The sequence below is a fragment of the Ascaphus truei genome, chromosome 2 (genome assembly GCF_040206685.1).
Source record: "Ascaphus truei isolate aAscTru1 chromosome 2, aAscTru1.hap1, whole genome shotgun sequence".
NCBI classification, from domain to species: domain Eukaryota; kingdom Metazoa; phylum Chordata; class Amphibia; order Anura; family Ascaphidae; genus Ascaphus; species Ascaphus truei.
In genome coordinates this window covers 45,205,823-45,231,517 of record NC_134484.1, presented here as the reverse complement: position 1 = coordinate 45,231,517, position 25,695 = coordinate 45,205,823, and the positions used below count along the sequence as shown (strand labels likewise).

Genomic DNA, 25,695 nt, shown 5'->3' with positions numbered 1-25,695 from the left:
CAAGGGCAGCTAAAAACATTTTAAAACACCATTTGGCTGCTGAATAGTATGTGTCACGGGAGACCAGGGCTAATACCAGGGATCAATATCGCCAGAAAGAAACACAAGAGTTTACCAAATTAATTTATTGGAAAACAGTATCCACAACTGTACAAATAAACAGACAACACACATACTCACAACTGGGGAAAACTGGGAATACTCTGCAGTGCTAGTTGCAGGGACCTTCTTGCAGAGATTTCCCCTGTTATCTTACTACTTCTTGCACAGTGCCTACAGGGACTGTTTTTCAGGTCTGGGACCATCACTGGAGCTCTGTATCTGCAGCTGGCTTCCTCCCCACCTTTTTATACCCTAAACCCGGAACTCTGAAACATTCAGGGCCAGGTGCTATCTATGTGCCCAGCCCCTGATTGGTGTTTAGAAATGCAACATTAAAAAGAGAAACATACACACTGCTACAGGGAAAGGTCAAAGACAGTTTTGCAACATTTCTCCTGCAACCACATTAACCCCTGGTCCCTGAGGTGCTGGAACCAGGTTTACAATACAGATACTGTATACATATATGGATAACCTAACATAATACACTATATTATTAACAGGTAGGGGTAATGGCAGGCTTGACCTGTATTAACAGCACCATATGTACCCGTACCATCACAGTATGTATATCCAATATATGTTAAAAAAAAGGTGTTGTTCAGAAAGGTAAAGGAAACACTACGGATAGTAACAACTAATTAAGCCTAAGGGGGTAAATAAGGTTTTTACTCTTGGGGACCCTCAGATACAACTGTCAGTCTTAAACAAATGAAGGTAAGTAATTTTATGACAATCTTTATTCAAGTAATATTCGCTGTTAACAGGATCAAAGTTAATCTCCCAGCTATGCATTATCTTCAGTGTTTCTCCCTGAATATATTCCTCATGATACTGTTCCTTAACCCACAATGGTCATTTACTAATTCCTGTTCCTGTGACAGCAACCCAAATAATATTACCTTAAAGTTGTAGTTCTATTTACTAACCACACCATCCATTGCTTTGCTAAACAATTCAGTGAAAGACCGGACTTCATTGAAGAGCAAAATGTCACGAGAAACGCAGTAAGTCGCAGGACTGGGATAGTTTAGCACTGCTTTTTCCTTGCATTTAGTCCCAAAGACTAGGGGGTCTATGTATCAACATAGAGAAAATGGTGTTTAAACGCACTGCTCCATTGTTTGGCTGTGGCATATGCAAGAACAGTTTCTTACATCTCATGCAGTATCTAACTGACGCCACTTCAAAAATTGAGGATTTTTGGGAGCAAATAAAAAGCAAAAAGAGTGAAGCAGAGAGATACAGACTGTAGTGCAGCTTATTATAATCTGTGCACCATGTAACTCCTCCTACAGACACTCCCCAATGTGCAAGCTAGGACAGACGAGGCAAAATTAGAGCTACATGCTCTAATGGTGCAGTGTGAAAATGCCCTGGTTTTGCTCCAAAATGTTCTGGACGATAGATACAGTAGACCCATAAGATAGTGGTTATAAGCAGGTGTATACTTTCTCACACAGTGAAAATGGCTTGTATTGCCATACTGTATATTTTGAATTTTTACATGTTGTAATTGCAAATTTTTGTTATATACAGTGAGTCCAAGCAAGGAGATAAAGATTGTGTCAGCAGTGAGAAGAAGTAGCTTGAGCAGCAGTGGCAGCAGCAGTGGTTACTTCAGTAGTAGCCCCACCCTCAGCAGCAGCCCACCAGTACTCTGCAATCCAAAGTCAGGTAAGCGGGGGTGTCGGTTTGCTGAATTAAAGAGCAGTTACCTCATTGTAGGGAAAGTATTGAAGTGGCACAATGACTAATTCTATTTCATCTCAGTTGTACTTAAACATCAGTTAAGTGACTTTTTAAATGTGCGCCTGAAGTACATTCTTCAAGCAGTGGTAATGAGCACTGGAAAGAAGGAAAGTGATGTTTGCCAGGGAACGAACAATGTATGCTGCTCTTGCCAGAAGAGCATTTTGTACCATGACTGATTCAGAGGACCCTGCAATTTAGTGCTGGGGCCTTTTATAACAAAGGTGTTTGTTACAGACAACAGTGAGCATGTGGCTTGTATATGTGTAAAGGGTTAATACTTCCAGCTATCCTGCTGACTCATTTACCTCCCTGTAAGGCCCTCAAAATGAGCAATCTCCACCAAAACCTTCACACTACACCTCAATTCGCTACCAGCACCAACAATAAGTGTAAGGTTCTACATTCAGAGTCCTTGGTCCCTGTTTAGTAGGAAAAATATGTCATTAACATAAAATCCAATGTAGCAAAACTTGTCCTAAATGCTGTCAATCTCTTCAAAAAGCGTTAGATTCCTTTAGATTCCAATTTAGATTCTTCGAAACCAAGATTATACTTTTGAGTGTATTTATTTTATTTCTTTGATCCAATAAATTATTTGATTTTGCACCGTTAGGAGTTTTGATTTTCAGGTTATTTTTCACCATAGACTCTTGAATTCTACTATAATATTTCTGCACTGCATATTTATAAAATGTTTTACCAGGAAGTAATACATTGAGAGTTACCTCTCGTTTTCAAGTATGTCCTGGGCATAGAGTTAAGATGACAAACAATACATGGTTACAAATACAGTTACATAAGTGTACAGGGTATACATTATATAGAAGACATTGCATGCACAGTTAGAGATAATATATATTATTAGCGTCTGTAACAGTTACAGACCAGATTAAAATGTGAGACAGCTTTAATGTTGAAAGAACTTAGACTGGTGGCGGCTGTGAGAGTCTCCGGTAGATTGTTCCAGTTTTGGGGTGCACGGTAAGAGAAGGAGGAGCGGCCGGATACTTTGCTGAACCTTGGAACCACGAACAGTCTTTTGGAGTCAGATCTCAGATGATAAGTGCTGGTAGGGGTGAGGAGCTTGTTCAGATAGATGGGTACTGTAGCTTGCCCAGAAAGTATAGCCACATATCAGGAGCTTATCAGTGATAATTACAGAACATTCAGACTTTCACAAAGATCGAAAACAAACACTTTTGCAATCACTGAAAAATACTGGAAGAACTGTGTTTTCTGGCCCGATTTTGGTCAGAGTTTTGTTTCACCCTACACATAATGAAATTATAGTGTACAGAGCTTTCGAACCCTCATACTGTAAGTTTCTTCTTTGAGAAAACTCTTTGTTGAAAACTATCTTTTGAAAGCTCTGTACACTATCATTTCATATATGAAGTTCTTTAATGTGGTCCCTAAAAAGTTATCACAACCTTCTGTATAAAAAAAATCTACTGTATATTTATATAATAGTAACAGAAAAGTAAGGAGCCTTTAAAAAAAATAATACCATTTTCTGTATCACCTTGTAGCAGCATCACACTTCAGGCACTGTTAATGACAATTTTGATGACAATAAGTCATTAACAGCGTGGGAATAATGGCCACTGGAGTAACCGATAAACCGGTATTAAAAAACACAAAATAGAGATGTTTCAAGGGTGCTATGCAACTGCACAAATATGTGACTACAGCAAATCCATACTCTGCAAGATCATTTTTCCATTAAAAATATCCAATCATCCTAAACAAACTTGAACACACATTACTTGTCTTGATCCCAGGAGTTAATCCTTCAATCTGTGGCAAAAAAAATGCAAAGGTCCAAGTAATTTATGAAGAGATTCATTTATAATTTCATCTCAAAATAAAGAGTGGTGGAAGTAGCCCCATTGGTCCTTTCTTCCGTGTAGTATTAAAGGAGAGAGAAGGTGTATGATACATTTTATTGGACCAACAAGTAGTTGATATGTTTCAAGCTTTCGAAGCTCTCGGGGTTCTTCATTGAGTATCATGAGGTAACCCGATGAAGGACCCTGAGAGGTTCGAAAGCTTGAAAAAATCAATAACTTGTTGGTCCAATAAAATATATCAAACAGTTATACCATTACTCAAAAACAGCAAGCTTGACCCTACCTGTCTTTCTAACTATCGACCTCTCTCCCTCCTGCCTTTTGCCTCTAAACTCCTTGAACGTCTTGTATTCCCACGCTTGCTCCACTTTCTCAACATCTATTCTCACCTAGATCCTCTACAATCTGGCTTCCGCACTGCTCAGTCGACTGAAACAGTCCTCATTAAAATAACTAATGACACCCATGCTGCCAAAGACAGAGGTCATTACACTGCTCATATTACTTGACCTCTCTGCAGCATTTGATACCGTGGACCACCCTCTTCTCCTTCACATTCTCCATACTCTTGGTATTTGGAACAAAACTCTATCCTTCTCTTACCTCTCCCATCGCACTTTCAGGATCTCTTCTGCTAACACCTCCTCCTCCGCTATTGATATCTCTGCGGGGGTACCTCAGGGCTCTGTCCTGGGACCTGTTCTTTTTTCTCTGTACACACTTTCTCTAGGTGACCTAATCACATCTCTTGGGTTTAAATATCAACTCTATGCTGACGACACACAAATTTATTTTTCAACCCCTGATCTTACACCTGCTGTGCAGACCAAATTTTCGCAATGTCTCTCTGAGATATCATCCTGGATGGCCCTCCGCCGACTTAAACTTAACATGGCAAAAACAGAGCTCCTCATACTTCCTCCCAAACCTGGCCCTACTACCTCCTTCCACATTACTGTTGGAAGTACTATCATTCACCCAAAAGCCCAAGCACGCTCCCTAGGGGTCACACTTGACTCCTCTCTCACATTCTCCTCTCACAAACGTATCTAAACCTGTTGCTTTTTCCTCCGCAATATTACAAAGATACGCCCTTTCCTCTGTTACTCGACTGCTAAAACTCTGACTAAGGCCCTCATTCTCTCCCGTCTCGATTACTGTAACCTCCTGCTATCCGGCCTTCCTGCTTCTCACCTGTCTCCCTTACAATCTATCCTAAACGCTGCTGCCAGAATCATTCTACTCTTTCCTAGATCTGTCTCAGCGTCTCCCGTGCTGAAATCACTCTCCTGGCTTCCTATCAAATCCCGCATCTCGCATTCAATTCTCCTCACTTTTAAAGCTTTACACTCTTCTGCCCCTCCTTACATCTCAGCCCTAATTTCTCGCTATGCACCATCCCAACTCTTGCGTTCTGCTCAAGGATGTCTTCTTTTTACCCCTTTGTATCTAAAGCCCTCTCCAGCCTTAAACCTTTCTCACTGACTGCCCCACACCTCTGGAATGCCCTTCCTTTCAATACCCAACTAGCACCCTCTCTATTCACCTTTAAGACCCATCTTAAGACACACTTGCTTAAAGGAGCATATGAGTAGCACCGTGACTGTACAATAAACGATACATAAAGCTTGGCCCCCTCCAGACGCACTTACCACAATTCCCTCCTACTGTCTCTGTACGTTCTTCCTACCTACCCGTCAGATTGTAAGCTCTTCGGAGCAGGGACTCCTCTTCCTAAATGTTACTTTTATGTCTGAAGCACTTATTCCCATGATCTGTTATTTGTAATATTTGTTATTTATATGATTGTCACGTGTATTACTAATGTGAAGCGCTACAGTATGTACATTATTGGTGCCATATAAATAAAGACATACATACTGTACATACCACGTACTCCTTTCTCCTTTGTTACTACTGTACAGTACCTCTAAATGAATGACTTCATTTCCTGGATGGTCACCTTACATAATAGCTCTAGTCCGGATTAGCCGCAAAAATACTGTTAATATGTTGAAATTAGAACATTTTTACGCAAAATGTTACGAGCTGGTCACATTGTTTAAGAATTCACCATCTACATCTACATAGTATATAAATGAGTTGGCTGACTTAGTTACTAGTTAGGGGCTTATTCAATAACCTTAACAATATAAGGATTCATTAGTAAACTCCCATTCATCATTCATGTCAACGGGCATTTTCGGGCGATAGCAACAAGCCCCATAAAAGGGAAATAATATACATCACGTCTCTGAAAATGAGAGGGGCTAATTTACTCAATGTATTTAGTATTTTACCGAGACAATTTAAGTTACATTGATGCGCAACTTCTGAAGCCACTAACGTGTTATTTTCGAGTACACAAGACAATTTTAATTTAAAGACAGAATACATGTAAGGGAGAAGTGATACCTTTAACGGCTAACTATTGGTTAAAGGAAGCACAAGTTTTCAGGACCACTTGGGATTTAGAAATGAAAAAAAAAAAGAGACGCTACATGTTCTCATTACTATTTTATTCCACTATGTTCTACTTTATTGTAGTGGGGGAGTCCAAGCATTGACATTTTGGACACTAAATGTATAATATTGCCTTATATTATTGAAATAACTCATTTAAGGGGTCATTCTAAATTATTCAAAATAGCTGTTTGGGGCTGTTTCGGATTAAAATCCTCATTGACTGCAATGTGTTTTGTTAGCCACTTAGGACAATATAGAATAAGGCCCTTAGACTGTAGTTGTTCAGAGAAGGAATCGCACATTTCAGTAGTTCACTTCATGATATGATACGCCATATTGTATGGAAAATAACATGGTCATTTGCATGTCCTAGCATCATATCTTTAGTATTGTCAACGTGACTTCATGTCATAACATTTCCATTCGCTTTTTTTTTCTTTTCTAACTTTCATTCTGATTACAAACAGCCATGACTTTCTATGGAAAAATGGGGATTTGGAGAACAAGGCTGTGACTACTTTATCATTATGACATGGACTTAGATTAGCTGTATGTTAATATTCACAGTTTGTACACGTTATCGTCTGGATCAGGCATGCAGAACCTTAGGGAAGCATGTTGCTATGTTCTGTAAAGTGCAATGAACATCCACTCTATGTTATGCTGCTAATTCTCCTCGTATGCAACTGCACATCCTCTTTCAGCCCACATAACATACAGATGTAGCAAGCCTAAGGATTTATGCTGCTGGGGGTCCCGGTCAGCAGCATGCACCTCCTGCAGCTCCATCGTGGCAGACACGGTCCTGGGCGCCACAGACTTTTCCTTGTTTGTCCCCGCTTGCTGCATCTGTACAGTCTCCTTCAGCAGTGAAATGGTGTATAAGGATTATGAGAGAGTGCAGAATCTTAACTCAAGACACCCCAACAGATACGTGTTTATGGATATCCCTGCTTCAGCACAGGTGGCTCAATCAGACTTGAGCCACAGATTTGACCACTTGTGCTGAAGCACGGGACTGATTGAGTCATCTGTGCTGAAGCTTGGATATCCTGAAAACCTGACCTGTTGGAGGGGTCTTGAGGACTCAAGTTGAGAACCCCTGCATACAATGTGTGTGCTTTCCAGCTAACTGTGTGTATGTAAGCAGGAAGTCTGCCAATTTCCATAACCGTCTTCACAATGAGAACATGTCAGTTATCATACAGTACAAGCTTGCTGCATGTAGTCAAAACAGACCTTCTTTGTGCAAGCAGCATTTTTGTTATGTTGTATGTTTTGCAATCTACTCTCGGGGATAAGCACACTCATCCAGTTCACAAACTAAATAGGAAATTTGTTAAGTAGCCTCAATTAAGGCACTCAAACAAATTAAGTAAACCTTTCATTTAAGGACACACATCCGGCAAAAAAACTAAATGTAATAATTCAATACTGTATATCCTGTATAATATACTGTATATACTGCATATCTGATGTATCCACAGGCATAGTCTAGGAAGTCAGTTTTAAATGCATTTAAATAGCTTTTAGTGTATAGATTGTGTGTTTCTTTGCTTGTCATGTTCTAATTTAATATGTAGCTTGTAGATGGGTATCTGCAGCTTTTAGATATCTAGCATTAAAGCTGCAGTTCAAGCTCCCGTTTTTTTTTGTTTTTTTTACTTCAGTAGTTTAATGTGGGCAATCTCTGCTTACCTAAAGAACTGCATAGCTGCCGGTCAATTCGTTCTCCGTCTATTGATCGGCAAAGTTTGGCGACATCTTTAAATATGGGGAATGTAAATGGTTGCTATAGCAAGAAGCATGCTTTTAAAAAATAGAATACAAGAAATGGGTCTTTCAAAGTTGTTTTTTTTAAAACTGAAAATGCTAAAAGTATTTTTTCTTACTACAGAACTGATTTATTAAAAAAAAAAAAAACACACATGCAGGATATTGCTTGAACTGCAGCTTTAAACACCCTTTGGTTGCCCATGAGGCCTGCAAACAGCATAGAAATACTGCTGACCTCTCTGCCAGAGAAGGTGTTTTTTTAACTGGTGTGTCTGTGCATTTTCACTGCGTTGCAGGCCACTCTGGCAGAGACATGGTTAAAGCTGCAGTTCAGTCAATATCCTGCATGTGTGTTTTTTTTAATAAATCAGTTCTGTAGTAAGAAAAAATACTTTTAGCATTTTCTGTTTTTAAAAAAACAACTTTGAAAGACCAATTTTCTTGTATCTATTTTAACAGCCATTTGCTAAGGCACTGCCCCTTCATGTCCTGTCACAAGCCCTGGCACACCCCTTTGTCAGCACTGCCCTCCCTCTTGCACATGTCAGTGCAGAAGTGCTCATGAATATTCATGAGCTTCCACTGACTGACAGAAGCAAATAAAAACATATGCCAGCTCTAATTATGTCACCAAATTTCGCCTATCAATACATGGAGAACGAATTGACTGGCAGCTATACAGTTCTTTAGGTAATTAGAGATTGCCCACATAAAACTATTGAAGTAAAAAAATAAATTAAAAAAAGACTGAACTGCAGCTTTAATGAACCAAAATAATTCTAAACAATCTGTTGGAAAAGACAATGGTGTCTAGAAACACTTGTTTTTTTTTTTTTTGTTATGTATGTAGGAAAGTGTTTATCCTGTATAATGTCTGCACCACTTTATTTTGTCTCGGCAGTGTTAAAGAAACCCGTCGGTCCTGATGAGCTCCTGGCTCTGGGTGCTCCTTACGTAAGGAAGAGTTTGACGGTATGTGTTCAATCCAATGGAATATTTCTACGGCGGCCGAGTACAGATGTAGCGCAGTACTTGCTGTTTGTCTGGCCGAGGCAGCTCGCGGTGCTGCGACGATCGCAGCCAGAACTGGTTAACACTGCGAGGGGGTTCCCTATCCGGAAGCTGTGACCCCAAACATCCCCTCCCCCCTCTTCTGCAGCGTGATTGCGGCAGACACTGTCCACTGCGGTGGCCATTTGCTTTCTTGGAGGCGGCGCTTTGGGACAGTAAGTTTTGCTACATCTGTGTAGCAGAGGTTCTCAACTCCAGTCCTCTTCACACCCCAACAGGTCAGATTTTAAAGATATCCCTGCTTCAGTACAGGGGGCTCAATCAGTGGCTCAGTCCAAGACTGAGCCACTGATTGAGCCACCTGTGCTGATGCTGGGATATCCTGAAAACCTGACCTGCTGGGGGGGTCTTGAGGACTGGAGTTGAAAACCTCTGCTGTATATAGTGTATTTCACTGTATTGTATGCTGAAAACTCTGCATCTTTTTAAATTGGATTCTTGATCCATAACGGGTCCTATGATTGCAAAATGTGCATTACGTGTGAACAGAGCACGAGTTGATTGAAGACATGCATTCACAATTAGCTAATTGCCTTAGCATAGTAGTGATTTTCCATGTCCGAATATGACATTAGGAAGTTAATTATTATTCTTCTGCTATGGATGAGTCACAGGTTTATAAAAACAAATTGCCTCTCCTTTTGGCATACCCTTGTTAACCCTTTGCCAATTAAATGTGCAAGATAATATCTCATTTACTTTAATAGTATATATGTATATATGTGTGTGTGTGTGTGTTTCTGTGTGTGTGTGTGTGTGTGTGTGTGTGTATATATATATATATATATATATATATATATATATATATATATATATATATCTACATATATATATATCTACATATATATATACAGGGATACCCCGAATTAACGTACGCAATGGGACCGGAACATATATGTAAAGCGAAAATGTACTTAAAGTGAAGCACTACCATTTCCCCACTTATCGATGCATGTACTGTACTGCAATCATCATACACGTGCATAACTGATGTAAATAACGCATGTGTAACAGGCTCTATAGTCTCCCGCTTGCGCACAGCTTCGTACAGGTAGGGAGCCGGTATTGCTGTTCAGGACGTGCTGACAGGCGCATGCGTGAGCTGCCGTTTGCCTATTGGGCGCTATGTCCTTACTCGCGAGTGCACTTAAAGTGAGTGTCCTTAAACCGGGGTATGCCTGTATGTGTGTGTGTGTACAGTATATATACAGTATATATATATGTGTGTGTATATATATATACAATGGATTGGGCGGCCTGTTCATTTTGTATTGATGCCTAATACAGACTTTTTTGCCTATACTGATCTGAGTGCAGTCTTCCTTTAGCGGACGTGAGAATGGTAATGTTGTTCTATTATTATTATTATTAGAGACCGGCACCTGTTGATGTTTTTTAGTACATTGAGTGCAAGCTGAAATTTGTTTCTTTATATATATATATATATATATATATATATATATATATATATATATATATATATATATATATACACACACACACAGGCATGTGAAAGAGAAAGTACACCCTCTTCGCATTCCATGGTTTTACATATCAGGACATAATAACAATCATCTGTTCCTTACATTACTAAGGTAACATACTAAGATATTGTTATAATTTGCAGCTCAACTGCTGGGAATATTAGCAACAAATTATCACAAACAGGAAAGTGTTGCCAACAACTTGCACTGCTGGGGAGGTGGGGTACAACCTGCTATAGAAATGAAAGGATGCGCAGTATATTAAAACGGCATGAAGAGTTGTATTTTAAAAAAAGTATAGTCGCTATTATCTAATACTACAGAACTGAATTATTAAAAAAAATAAAAAAACATGTTGAATATTGCATGAATTGCTCCTTTAATGTGCTGGAATCTTGTTATTTCTTTAGAAAGATACATATGTAACACAGATAACACTGTGTGTGTTAACAGCATGGTAGCTGCAGGACATTGTACTAACCTTGGTTTAGCAGCTTTCTAGCATTTCAAATTATTCAACACTGTTTCCATTGGAAAGATACAACTGATTTATAGAAACTGAACCCGACAACATTTTTACATTTCTAACAACAATATGAAAAACACATACATTTAAGGACAAAAACTTGCTTATTTTTAATTTAATTTTTTACATTCTATGTTCAATGGCCGCAGTGCTCCGGGGACGTCCCATTTCCCATGGCGACAATTCTGGGAGAACAGTGGGTCCAGTAGAGAGCCTGTGACATGAAATCCTGAAGATGTTGCCACTTAATGTTGGCGACCCAGTGGCCATCTTTGTTTTTATATAATACGCCAGCAAGACGAAAAAGTTTAAATATCTCGTGCGCATCCCACATTAAATAATTAAATATATTTTCAAGAGGCATTGCCTCTGCTTGACAGGAGGGGCTAGTGCAGGTTGGGGGAAGCTGTTTTATTCATTGCTGTAACATTGATGTTTAGATTATTTAGAGTATTTGCATTATGCACCTCTCAGCATTAAAAAAAATATATATATATATATATTTGTTTTTATATCTATTCCTGTAGGAGTACAGTTGTAATTTGGGTAGTAGTAATAAGGGGTGTTTGGGAGAAGTTATGGGATGCTTATAATATAATATGATGCACCAAGGTTTGTGTCTAAGCACTCTTTCCCCCCACATTTTTGTGCTTTAAATGTCTGATTGTGTAAATTCCTCTGACTAAGGGGCAAATTCATTATGGGCTGATGTGTACGATCGGCCAGACAACCCCATTCAAGTCGATGGGTGTAGTGCGATCGGCTGCTTTGACTTTATTGAATGTAAGAGACGCAGGGTGTCTGTGTATCAAGGCAAAAGTGGTGCAATTCTGGGGCAAAAAAACTGAACCAGGTGCATAAAAGGAAAACATTATATCGCTTTCAAAACCCCAATATTGCACCACCTTTGTGTCTTAAAGCAGGCGGTTCTCAATTCCAGTCCTCAAGAAGGTTTTCAGGATATCCATGCTTCGACTGAAGCAGGGATATCCTGAAAACCTGACTTGTTGGTGGTCCTTGAGGACTGGAGTTAACAACCTCTATCTTAAAGTACATTTTGAAAATGACATAGACCCCACATTAGGTTGTTTAGAAAATCAGTGGTTTATGAGGATAGAAATGTCTCATGAATACCACAATAAAGAGCAAATGTAACACTTCTCATCACTCAAAAAGTTCATGGTAACCACAAGTACCCAACTAATTGTTTTCAACTTGCCACGTGAAAGAAAGCACAACTCAGTACAACAGGGTGAGGAATGAGGAGTGGACATCGCTCAGATTCCTCTTGCCATTTGTGTGCTGCTTGATGTCTTGTGCTGCCTTCTGCATACTGTAGTCAGATTTTACACCAAGATTAAATGAATTCCCCCCCCTAGGAGCTGATACTAAAACCGATAGTGTTTGTGAAATATTCCCCCAAATCCATTTTCTCCTGAAAGCAGAAGACAAAGAAAACAAGTCCTGTTTACTCCTCTTTCTTTCGATAAAGGATAACACTGTCGACATATTTTCAAGATGAGACATTATCGCAAGCGTCATCATTTGAGGATTTTAGTCCAGAAAATGTATGAGCCATAATAATATATACTGTATATGTGTACTATAGATGAAAATGTGCCTACTCATAATGGGATACATATTATTTTGATTTCTATGTTTCACACTGATCGGCTTTTATTGTTATTGAGCAGCAGAACAGTGTCCCTCACTCCGTCTTAAAAATATACTGTCAGATGATAAGGATCCTAAGGGGTGCAGTAAGGGGGTTGTAAACAGGACAGGAGAAACCCTCAAACGGAGGGATAAGAGGCCCCTAACTGTGTGCACAACCACTGGTGTATGTTACAGATATAATAATATAGCAGTGTGCTTCGATTAGTAAGCAGCTGGGTGCATGCCAGCTACAATCCGTGCTGCAGAAAGCTGCCTTCGATATACTGTTGCTCAGATAAATGGATACTATACCAAGCTAAGGAGGTTAATTGACACCTAAATGCTATTCAGTGCAATCTGTGCACTGCTAACAACCTGCAATTTCTGCAGCAGGTGACTATCGATCCTCCACATAGGAGGGTTTAGATATTTATAGCTACGCACTAGTTTTCTCTTAATTAAGAGTTTATTAAAGTTTCTTTTGAGACACTTCCATATCCATTTAGCACAATTCTCCCTATACTATCCATATTAGCTAGTATTCACTTACCTGCTACTAATCGAGGCACACAGGTACTGTATATTATATACCATCTGTAACATACGCCAGTGGTTGCACACACAGCAGGGGCTGTTTATCCCTCTCTTTGAGGGGTTCTCCAATCTTTCAGGTTTATGTCTGACCTGGAGCAGGAAAGATAATTGCACCAAAGCGTTATTAGTAATTTCAGATCTGTTTTTAAGTTATAAACAGTGTTCGACAAACCTATACATTTGCTCGCCCCGGGCGAGTGGATTTAACCCCCGGGCGAGTAAATATTGGCCCAAGCAGCACACGTTTGGTACTAGGTGGCGAGTAGATTTTTTTGTGTGGCGAGTAGATTTTTTGGTGATTTGTCAACCACTGGTTATAAAGATTCCTATACTTCACATCACTATTATAATTGACACATATGTTGGTAGCTTTAGAAAACACATTAGGATTCAACCTGTAGTTTTAAAGATGCAATCTCCTCTACAAAAATAATAATTCCCCCCTACTTGTCAGAGTTGGCTTGGTTCCATATTGCAGCAGGACCTTACTAAACTACCCTGGTCCTTTCTAGAAGAGAGCTTATCCCGCTGACTAGGATAGAATAACATTGCAGACAGCACTATCTAATACTTTCATTCCAGCCTGATGATGTTACTACCTTTACTTGGAAGGCACAGCAAATATATAACGAGATTGAGGCAAGCAGGGATTTTGGGAGCGAAAATAGCTACAGCACCGCGGAGTCTCTCCTATGCCCCAGCAATCAAAGCAAAATCAATAGATTTGAGAATTGTCTTTGGGGTGAAAAATAAAAATATTGCCTTCCACATGGGATTTCCTCGTTAGTGTCACATTAATCATTGCACTTAAAGTGATATCATTTGATGTCAATCATCAAAGCTGGAAAAATAAATCTAGCTTTCTGCAAGAGCTCTGTACTGTACCTTCCTGAATTCTGCATGTCATATGTGAATTAAATATATGAACGTATGACGGATATCTTTATGATTGTAGATTGTCGGTGATGCAGTAGGCTGGGGATTCGTTGTACGCGGGAGTAAGCCATGTTATGTACAGGCAGTAGATCCTAGCGGTCCAGCAGCTGCAGCAGGAATGAAGGTACAGTATGGTTTCAGTACTATCGAGAAGAACCATCCAATGAATTTGGAAGCAAAGCTTCATTTGATGTTTTATGCCCAGTGGCTGCATAACAATAATGTTAGTACGGCCCAGGCAATAATCAATACACTTTGACACCTTCTAGTGGGAGTTAATAATACTAAAAATTAACAAAATCATGCTATTTCACAGAAAAACGGATTGATATAATAGATGCCAGACCTTTAATAGTCACACAGATTAAATAAATTAGTTGATTATCATATGTGGGATCTGTAAAAATAAGAATTTATGTAACTTCTAGAGTTTTCAGTGTTAGCCTGTTATTTAAATACATTTGCTCAGATAAAAATGTTTTTGACCTAGTCTAGTATGTTATCACAAAGCATCCGTTACAGTGTGGAACTGTAACTAGATTAATAAATCGCAGTACTCTCTGTTTTAAACTGAGGTACAATTGTAGATAAAATGCTAGGGCTACTGCAATAGAAAATTCATAATTACAATAAAATGCTAAACTTATGTAGCCCACTTTCCCTATGCCTAAGGGAACCACGCGGGCAACTACTGTACGTGTTGCTGTACCTGTCTGCTCACAGGAGGCCTAAGCCTCCGCTTCTGGGAGCCTGGGGTGAGCAATATCTCCTTGTGCATAGCACATCCACCTATGAGGGATCCCAGCATTGGCGGGATAACCCCTCACAGGAACCAATACTACAGCAATAAGCAATAACACAACACACAATATATATATATATATATATATATATATCTGTATATCTGTATATATATATATATGATCTTTACTGTAACAATGCTACACATATAACACAGTACCACGTGACCCAGTGTAATGCAGTGACCCTAACACGTAGTGGTTCCCCCAAAGTCCTGAGGGTGCTGTGGCACTAATAACTCCTGGTGTCCGTCCCAGCAATCCCACCCAAATGGGAGGTAGCGCAACCCCCTGTGGATGTAGGTGCATGTTGGGTACCTGCCTGGGTACTCCAGTACCCAGGTGCTGCTTGGCGTGGTGAGTTTGAGCTGGTCCCACGCAGCTGGGCCTCCAACACAATTCTCTCCTAAGGGATCCTCCTCGCAGTGTGAGCTCCAACCGGAGGGTCTCACACAATATCTCAGGGTCATGTGACCTGGTCCCAGGCCGCGGAGTGCCACGTGGCCGTCCGGTCACCGGCGCAGTAATAATAATAATAAGGGGAAGAGTCCGTATCCGGGGCCTTCCCTGCAACACTCCTCTACAGGTGTCTCCGGGCCTAACTGGGGCCTAGGGGCAACGTCTAGGCCTAGTCCAGGAAGACCTCCAATAACAAAGAAACAACATATGGGGCGCAGACATAGAAAAAAGTTAAATACAATTTATTGAAACAAGATATTTTAAAAATCACTCACATAAGATTTGTTATGTTCAAGATGCCTGCAGCTGCAGTCCTAGTAAGCCTGGATGCTGGAGAACCTTTATTGCCACTATGCTTTCTGCTTCCTTCCGTGCCTCTGTGCCCCCTGTGTCCTGGGCCCTTGTTGGTGTCTGTCAGGGTGGTCTGGGCTTGACGGAGCACACAGCTTCCCCTGCTTGTCTACAGGGGTCTCCGCAATGCACCCTCTCAGCTCCCTGCTCCCTTCACTGTGTCCCAGTAGTCCCGTAGCGAAACGCAAAAGCATAAACTTCATACTTGCTAAACTGTGATTCCTGTCATGAAAATTTCAAATCACTTGTTGGAACTTTCACTCTTCTGAGTCTGTGTATTCATTCAACGCCTTCCTTATCGCTGACCGATGCAGATTCATTTTCTTTTTAAACCTCTACAATGGTTTCCTATGTAATACAATCCACAAGAGCATTTGAGGAAACAAATGACCAATTTTGTTTCGCAGTTCATGAAGTTCCTAATTTTAAGTTTAGTTCCGTTATGTGGGCGAGTATGTTTTCCCACTAATTAAAAATTGGCAATTGTTGCATCCCCTGCACGTATACAGTGGGGTGAAAAAGAAAGTACACCCTCTTTGAATTCTATGGTTTTACATATCAGGACATGATAACAATCACCTATGCTGGACTGCCCCTCACATAGTCAAACACCTAGATAGTATTTGTAGGGTCCTAGAACTTGCTAGTCAACTAAATCCATAGATAGGAATTACTATGGAGATCTTGACACAATTACCATTCATTTATGTGGACACAGAATACCACAAGCTTGCATAAGAATACTCATGCACATTTTACTAGATGGACTACTGCTGTATCGCTTACAAATACTATCTAGGTATTTGACTATGTGAGGGGCAGTCCAGCATAGGCACAAGTCCCTCTTCACCTCCCCTGTTTTCTTTCTATATATATTTATTAATTACTACGTGTTCGCTGTACCTAGGTACGCCTATTGGTATGGCACCAAATAGCGATAGGAGGATTGTGGTAGTTGTGCAGGGCTCTGCCAATCTGTGGGCCCTCCCTTAGGGGAGCGGCGGGAGACTATTCCTCTTACTCCACCAGGGAGTAATAGAAGAGCTAGGACTGCTTCTGGTGCCCTAGGCTGGGAGTGCAGGTGCAGGAACATCCTGAGGGTGAAGGCCCAAAGCTCTGTCTGTTGCTGCTGTGTTTGCTGTGGAAACTACAGTGTGAATAAAGCATTCTAGTGTTTTACCATACCTTCTTGCCTGAGACTGCAATCTATCAGGAACAAGAGCAAAGTAACTCTCCTGCAGGGATTTTTCCCCTCATCCCTGGGGCCTGCAAGAGATGGAGGCGCTGTCACCGTGAGTACGAATCAGTTGTTACCCCAGAAGCCTGTTCTGACATTCCCTACCACCATGCGGGAGACTCAGATCTACTGTGAGCCAGCAGTATGCACCACCACCATGTAGCAGCAGAATCTCCCAGAGGGGGGGGGATATATATATATATATATACAGCTAAACCCCGTTATAACGCGCCTCGCTATACCGCGATTCGGTTATAACGCGGTTTTCCCATGGCTCCCGTTTTTAAAAAAAAACACTGCACACACTGACACACTGCACACTGCACACACACTGCTCATTGCTCACACTGCACACACACTGCTCACACTGACACACACTGCACACACACTGCTCATTGCTCACACTGCACACACTGACACTGCTCATTGCTCACACTGCACACACACTGCTCACACTGACACACACTGCACACTGCACACACACTGCTCATTGCTCACACTGCACATACTGCACACAATTTTTGTTGCACACTGCACACACTGCACACACTCACTGCACACACTCACTGCTCATTGCTCACACACTGCACACTGCACACACACTGCTCATTGCACACACTAACACACTGCACACACACTGCACACTGCACACACACTGCTCATTGCTCACACTGCACACACTGACACACTGCACACACACTGCACACTGCACACACACTGCTCATTGCTCACACTGCACACACACTGCTCACACTGACACACACTGCACACACACTGCTCATTGCTCACACTGCACACACTGACACACTGCTCATTGCTCACACTGCACACACACTGCTCACACTGACACACACTGCACACTGCACACACACTGCTCATTGCTCACACTGCACACACTGACACACTGCTCATTGCTCACACTGCACACACACTGCTCACACTGACACACACTGCTCATTGCTCACACTGCACACACTGACACACTGACACACTGCTCATTGCTCACACTGCACAAACTGCACACTGCACACACACTGCACACACACTGCACACACACTGCTCACACTGACACACACTACACACACACACCCTACACATATACATAAATCAGCCTTACCTTGGGGATGATTGGTGAGGCATGTGGCTGCAGGGGGGGGGGGGGGGGGGCGTGCCGGTGGGGGTGGTGCTGCGGTGGAGGGGGATGATGGCTGCGGGGGCCCCCGATCCTGCGGGGGCTGGTGGGATGGCCCGGTGCAGCGCGGGGGGGCATGGGGGGGGGCAGGACGACCCTGCGCTACGGCAGGGCCAGGGGGCCCTGTATTGCGGCGCGAGGGCCCTGTGCTGCGGCGGGGGGGAGCCGGACCGGAGGGGAATCCCCCCCCCCATCTCCTGTCCCGCGGTGACAGGGGAAGCTGAAGCCGGAGGGGAATCCCCCCTCCCATCTCCTGTCACGCGGTGACAGGGGAAGCTGATGCCGAAGCCGGAGGGGCATCCCCCCTCCCATCTCCTGTCCCGCGGTGACAGGGGAAGCTGATGCCGAAGCCGGAGGGGCATCCCATCTCCTGTCCCGCGGTGACAGGGGAAGCTGATGCCGAAGCCGGAGGGGCATCCCCCCTCCCATCTCCTGTCCCGCGGTGACAGGGGAAGCTGATGCCGAAGCCGGAGGGGCATCCCCCCTCCCATCTCCTGTCCCGCGGTGACAGGGGAAGCTGATGCCGAAGCCGGAGGGGCATCCCCCCTCCCATCTCCTGTCCCGCGGTGACAGGGGAAGCTGAAGCCGGAGGGCAATCCCCCCTCCCATCTCCTGTCACGCGGTGACAGGGGGAAGCCGGGACCGCGGGGTAAATATGCACTGATGCGGCGGCCATTTTTTTTTTTTTAAATTAGCGCGACCCCACGCGGTGGTCTCAGGGTGGACCCCGAGGACAGCGTTATAACGGGGTTTAGCTGTATATATATATATATATATATATATAGACATATGGTGACCAGGGGATCCTGATAGCCAAAAGAAGACAGCACACTGCAATGTTGGTATCAAAAAAAGTGTATTTAAGTGACACAGGGCCGCCAACGTTTCGGTCCTCCCAACGGGACCTTCCTCAGGGCACTGCCCTGAGGAAGGTCCCGTTGGGAGGACCGAAACGTTGGCGGCCCTGTGTCACTTAAATACACTTTTTTTGATACCAACATTGCAGTGTGCTGTCTTCTTTTGGCTATCAGGATCCCCTGGTCACCATATGTCTACATACTACCTATAGGACAAGCATCTGCCTCTTACATCAAAAACGTGAGTGCAAATCTCCATACCTGACTATATATATATATATATATATATATATATGGGCTTTTGTCACTTTTTTTACCCACCATAACCTTTATATATATATATATATATATATATATATATATATGTATATATATATATATATATATATATATATGAACAAAAAACAAACAAAAGCGCAAGCTCCATAGCACGTAACTGAGTAAAAAATAAGGTACATTTATTTAATAAATCAGCAACCCATAAGAATGTGCACTTAACAGGATTTTAAACAGAACCATTCGTGGGAGAGAAATCTTTATTGTGGTCATCTGCGGTGGTAGGGTGAGTTCCAGGTTTGCAGGTTTGTACCTTTTTTTTACTCAGTTACGTGCTATGGAGCTTGCGCTTTTTTGTTCATAGATTCCAAAAGTGGTTGGCTATACCACTCCCCTTAAAGCTGCAAAAACGCTCCCTGGATCTTCTATTGGGACTATATTTCTCTCTGGATTTTTTGGTTGAGTGGAACATTCATTTTGGATTTTTCCTTTTTTTTTCTCACTATCACGTTATAGTTTGTAGATATTATTAGGTTAAATTGTGGTAATTTTAATTTATTTTAATATTTTAAATGTTATTATAATTTATCATTTATTAGGGTTATTTCACATCCTCTTTAGCGCTACTTAATTTTTGTGTTGTCTTATATATATATGTTGATAGTGTATGAGTTGTGTTGGGGCAATTCTGCTTTAGCAAACAGTTCCTGCTATTAAGTCTTTATATGCACCTGTTTTATTAGAGTTGCCCTGCACTGCATCAGTAGTGACAGTAGCATGCTCTGCGTATTACATTGTCTCTCTGCTATATTTCACTTTCCTAACTCTCTTGAATAGCTGTTAGAGCTATGAAGGCTTCATCAATCTCAATGTTTGATTCCAGATTTCGGTTTAGTAGCCTTGTTATGATTCTGTGTACATGAATTCAAGGTCAGAGGCCGGAGAGATCTGAAAATAAACACAACTCTATATTTGTGAGTTTAATGAATTGCTCAAGCATTATTATATATTTGTTATATATTTATTGTATTTGATGGCTAAAATGAAAATAGTCAGGTATCACAAAATCTTAACAATATGAAATGAAGACACATGCTATAAGTTTCTTCATTTCATCCTGTTAAGATTTGCGGTACCTGACTATTTTCATGTTATCAGTCAAACATAATATAATAATGCTTGAGTTCGCTTCTTGTTTTGAAAATGGTACATTCCCTAAGCTGTGTTAAATCAGAGCAAACAGGACATTACCTAAAACATGAATGGACTTTATTTTCCCTGAGCTAACAAAGCCTTATTCACTAAGACAAGTATATGCAAAACCAGCCACAGTACTTTAGGACTAATGTAAGATTTTTACGCTGTAGAGCTCTGTGTGTTAACTAAATTAGCACGCCTGTGCATTAATGAAGCTAGTGTATATGTGCTTTAATACAAATATGTAATTATTTTTTTGGTGCCTATGTTATTTTGTTGTTGAATAGTCATTATTTTTTTCTTACAAAAATATTTATGGACAAGAAATGTGTACCGAGAGTGGTACACCAAAGAATCCCCTTTAGATAGGCGCACTCTCGGTACACATTTCTTGTCTATCTAGCCCATCCCCAGGCAGCACGCCTCCACCTATTAGGGGTCTGAGCGAGGTCCTTTTCTATAAAAATATTTATGGCTAACAGTGTGAAGGAATACTGCAGTCAATTTTTTATTTTTTTTAAATATCTTGACTTTAAATTTTAAAGATATACTTACAATCAAATATGTCTGCTGACTGGTCTCCCACCCCCCATATTTTTCTCAGCTCCAGCAGCTGTGACCTCTAGATCTTCCTCAAAATCCAGCACTATGTTCCCTGACATATTTGCACTGATTGCTATGTTGTGCAGAATACAACAAACAATGCTGATATCAATCAGTTTACCAGGGCTCTACTGTAGCACACCACCAGATATATCTAAACACCTGGAGTGACTTGTTAACACTCAAATGCCTGCTTTTCTACATAATGTGTAGATATCTCATTATAGTAATGTTGTTCTGGAGTCTGATGAATAGCAAGTGGGTAAGAAACCAAGTGCGGCTTGTATAAAATAATTCCAAGGACCAGAATCACTAAACATTGATAAGCTTTAACATGCCTTTACACCCATTAAAGGGAATGAGAGTTAAGGAGTGATAAGGCATAGCAGCATTTAATTAATTTGGGCCTAGGTGTGTATTATTTTCCAGTATACTCACCCAACAGCAAGCAAGATCCATATCTCCCCTTCTCAAAATAGCGTGGAGCTGATATGTGCCACAGGATATGGGTGTCGTGGCAAGAGCCTAGAAAGTTGATAATTAAATTCAGGTTCACATACCGGTTGAACATGCTTCTATTGCAATATTTATGTTATACTGTATATTTAGGTGACGTTAAGACTACATGTGTCTAAGTAGCACATTGGGGAAGCCACCTCTTGCCATAATGTCCTCTCAATGGAGAAATGCAAAAATGCAAGGAACGTAAATATTTGGGCTGCAAAATAACATTGACTGCTGCCACTGTACTATGAAAAGACTTAGAGGCTAAATAATGTAATGAGCATAGCATTTTCACAATTCATTACTGCTAGTGATAAGCTGCAAATCTGATCTCAACCATTCATATAGAGTCATGATTGTACTGGGTTCAAGCAAAAGTGACCAACCACGTCATCCTACCCAAGGCACAGGAGTTCTTTCCTGGGCCTGAATACCATCATCAGGCACCACTCTCCTCTGCCACCATCTTCTCTCTCTTCTTCATGAAGCTCCCTATACAGGCTACTATTGTATTAAGCTATTAAGTTTGGGTCTTGCTTCTCCCTGTAGCCAATTTAACAGAGGACAGTAGTGGTTTAGATCCCATGATATAAATAGCCAAGTCCCTATTTAGTTTTAGTTTATTTATTTTAAGTCTGTAACTGTTCTATAGTAGCTCAATATTTTGGAGGAGTTCAGAGACAGGATAAGTCAGAGGATTTCCACCAAGGATTAGTGAAGGCAAGTGGATATACAGTAAAGGTGATTGGTGCTCAAGCATGGAATCCCATTGTTCTAAGTATATGAGGGGGACACTTCTGGGACATGAGATATAAATCCTTTTAAAGAGCTCCAGTTGCCCTGAAGGCAGGGGTAAATGCACAAAGACACCCCCCCTAACCTCATTGGGCTGGCCCCAGGTAAGTACTCACGATAGTGTCACCAGTAGTCCTTCTCAATCTGCGTGCAGTTGCCAGTAGGGAGAAATCCAGTGCAAATGGGTTGGTGCAACGCACAGCAAAAAAAGGGGGTGATGGCAGGTCTGGCAAAAATATTTCTTTATTGGGTGGACATAAAAACAGAAGGCTGCAACCTTCTACGCGTTTCGTGCAGACAAATTGCACTTTATCAAGAAGTGTATCAACATGGTATACATCCGGTATATATAGGGGCACAGTCTGCCGATTTTGGCGCCAAAAACTCTCTAATTGCAAACCTCAAGCCCCTTACACTGCTTAACAATTAGTGTATATCTGTTTAGGGCATGTGGGGATGGCTAATTACCTGTTGGCATTCGCAGGAGAGCCGCCTCCAAAGTCTCATCGCTCCAAGGTCATTGATGTGTAACATTAGGTGCATCAACTGTAACAATTTTGTGTCTCTGTATTTGACCAAGTAATCTATAATGTTCAAAGAATGTTTTGGACTGAAATTATTATGGGGGCAATTATCAGCAACTTAAGTCTAACCACACTCCCAATTATTGGATAAACTGAATAAGTGTTAATGTATGTAACTTTTCTCCTTACACAGTTTAAGAAAAATCTTAGAAAACAGAATATATGTATTTTCCATTTATTAGTCATCCTTTGTTCTTCTGGAAGGCTGCTTATATGTTTTAATATAGGTATAAGTTAGGATTTCACAATAATGTTATACTATGTTTGATTATATATGTCTATCTTTTTGTTTTTAAAGGTCACAATCAATGTATGTTTTGTATAGGCGATGTGCAGTCTGCCCAATTTGGCCCCCAACATGAACAATGCATACACTTTAGAATATTTAGTTTTCCCATCCTTACTTCCCTCTCTTTTCCAATTAATTTTCTCCTTTTCCCCTTTTTTTCTCTATTTTTCTCTTTCTTCTTCTTGTTTTTCTCTCTTCTTTCTTTTCATCCCCCCAGCTCTTTTCCTTTCCTTTCCCCTTCTCCTTTCCCCCCCCCTTCCCCCTCTTTTTCTTTCCTTCCTCTCTTTCTTTTCTTTCTTCTCCTTTCCCCTTCCCTCCTCCCCCCCTCCTTCTTTCCCTTCTCCTCTTCCCCCTCAACTCTATTTTCTCTTCTTTTATTTTCTCCCATTATTTATCTTTCCCTTTCCTTTCCTTCTCTCCCTTTTTCTTCTTTTCTACGTCTTTTTTGTTCTTTTTCCTCTTACCTTTCTATTTCTTTTTCTTCTTATCCTTTTTCTTTCCCCCCCCCCCTTTTTTCCCCTTCCCCTCCCCCCCCCCCCTCCCTACCCTTCCTCCCCCCCCTCCCTACCCTTCCTCCCCCCCCCTCCCTACCCTTCCTCTTGGTTTCCCCCCCCCCCTCCGCACTTTGGATATTTGATGTGAGTGTCAATATGTTTACAGGCATCTCCATCAATATCCTCACTATGTGGTGGGGTTTATATATTTATCCAGTCACCAACGGGCATGGGGACGCATGCGCGAGCACATAGTACTCTGTGGGCATTGCCCTTGTGATTCCTGACTGCTTCATGACATACTTTGCTCTGCGCATGCGAGGAGCGAACGTGGCTAGCATGAGGCGCATCTCGCGAGATTTGGCCCTCCATTGCAGTGCGGTGCGTGTCACAGAGCTGGGTGTTTGGAGGCGGCTCTCCTGCGAATGCCAACAGGTAATTAGCCATCCCCACATGCCCTAAACAGATATACACTAATTGTTTAAGCAGTGTAAGGGGCTTGAGGTTTGCAATTAGAGAGTTTTTGGCGCCAAAATCGGCAGACTGTGCCCCTATATATACCGGATGTATACCATGTTGATACACTTCTTGATAAAGTGCAATTTGTCTGCACGAAACGCGTAGAAGGTTGCAGCCTTCTGTTTTTATGTCCACCCAATAAAGAAATATTTTTGCCAGACCTGCCATCACCCCCTTTTTTTGCTGTGCGTTGCACCAACCCATTTGCACTAGTGAAGGCAAGTGGCCTGACCTCATCTTCAGGAGGTTTGGACAGCAGGGGTTCTTGTGACTACATGAGTGTTCTTAGAGAAAGGCCCCATGTATCTCAACTGCAAAAGTTATGCCCAGTCTAAGCCTGACAGAACTCTCCATCCTTAACTCCTTAAATAGGTGTCCCTTCAGGATGACTTCCAGAAATCACCTATTGGGAGAAGTTGGAGTTTGCTGAGAAGTTATTATTTGCAGAGAAGTCTATGTCACCATTGGAATTTTGCAATTAAGACTTTATATATTTTTTTTACTGAAAGTCCCTGCCACCCATTTTTTATCCTCTTCTGTCTATAGTCACTTTATCTTATTCCCTGAGAAAAAAAACCTAAACAACTAGCTGCACAGAGGTAATCTACTTTTTAATGACTGTTGCTATCCATACCCCCTGGCCGAATGGGCTACACACATGCTCTTTCTGAGTCACTCTCTCCCTCACTCTCCCTTACTCCCTCTCTCTATCTGTCTCCCCACCACTCCCCTCTATCTCTCTCCTCAACTTTTCATGCTGCAACTAGAGATGGGATGGCATTTGACAATTGCCATTTATTGGCAAATGCGAATATTTGGGGATTAATCAAAACAACTCAAATTACTTCGAACTCTGAGAGGAGACATTCAAACTTGGTCCAAATATAATATCTTGTGAATAGGTAAGATCTATTGTATTAAAATGAACTTACTTCCCCACATCCTGTACCTATTTCAAACTCTTCCAGTACCGGTAGTGGGGAAAGATTTACTTTCAATGCAATCCCTAATAACAAAATTCATTTGGCATTATAAAAGACCAAGAGTGAAGAGGAAGATCCTACAGAGACCAACATTAGCAGGGGAACTAGTGGTACCTCGCTTGTTATCGTACTACAAAGCGGCCCAATTATGTCAAATTGCACAGTGGCAAGGCGATTCTGCACTTAAACGTTGGGTGGCAGTGGAGAGGGAGATGTGTGTCCCTCTTGAGCTACATGACCTGACTTGGCTACCCAAAAGGACCTTTAAGTCCTTGGGAGGCTTCTAAATTAGGGTGCTCACTGACTAACACTCTTTATTGGACAACCCTGTTGTCCCCT

At 41.5% G+C, this 25,695-nt stretch overlaps 1 protein-coding gene across 5 annotated transcripts in view; it reads left to right on the top strand.

Annotated features, from left to right (window-relative positions):
- The window catches only part of DEPTOR (DEP domain containing MTOR interacting protein), a 178,340-nt gene that overhangs the window by 114,003 nt on the left and 38,642 nt on the right, over positions 1-25,695 (top strand). For 3 of the 5 annotated variants that reach the window (XM_075582331.1, XM_075582333.1, XM_075582334.1), the window contains exons 7-9: positions 1,642-1,779; positions 8,851-8,921; positions 14,236-14,340. In XM_075582331.1, the coding sequence (XP_075438446.1) occupies positions 1,642-1,779; positions 8,851-8,921; positions 14,236-14,340 (314 nt within the window). Of the gene's footprint in view, positions 1-1,641; positions 1,780-8,850; positions 8,922-14,235; positions 14,341-24,745 lie in introns of all 5 variants that reach the window. The other 2 variants (XM_075582340.1, XM_075582336.1) reach the window with 1 other exon arrangement.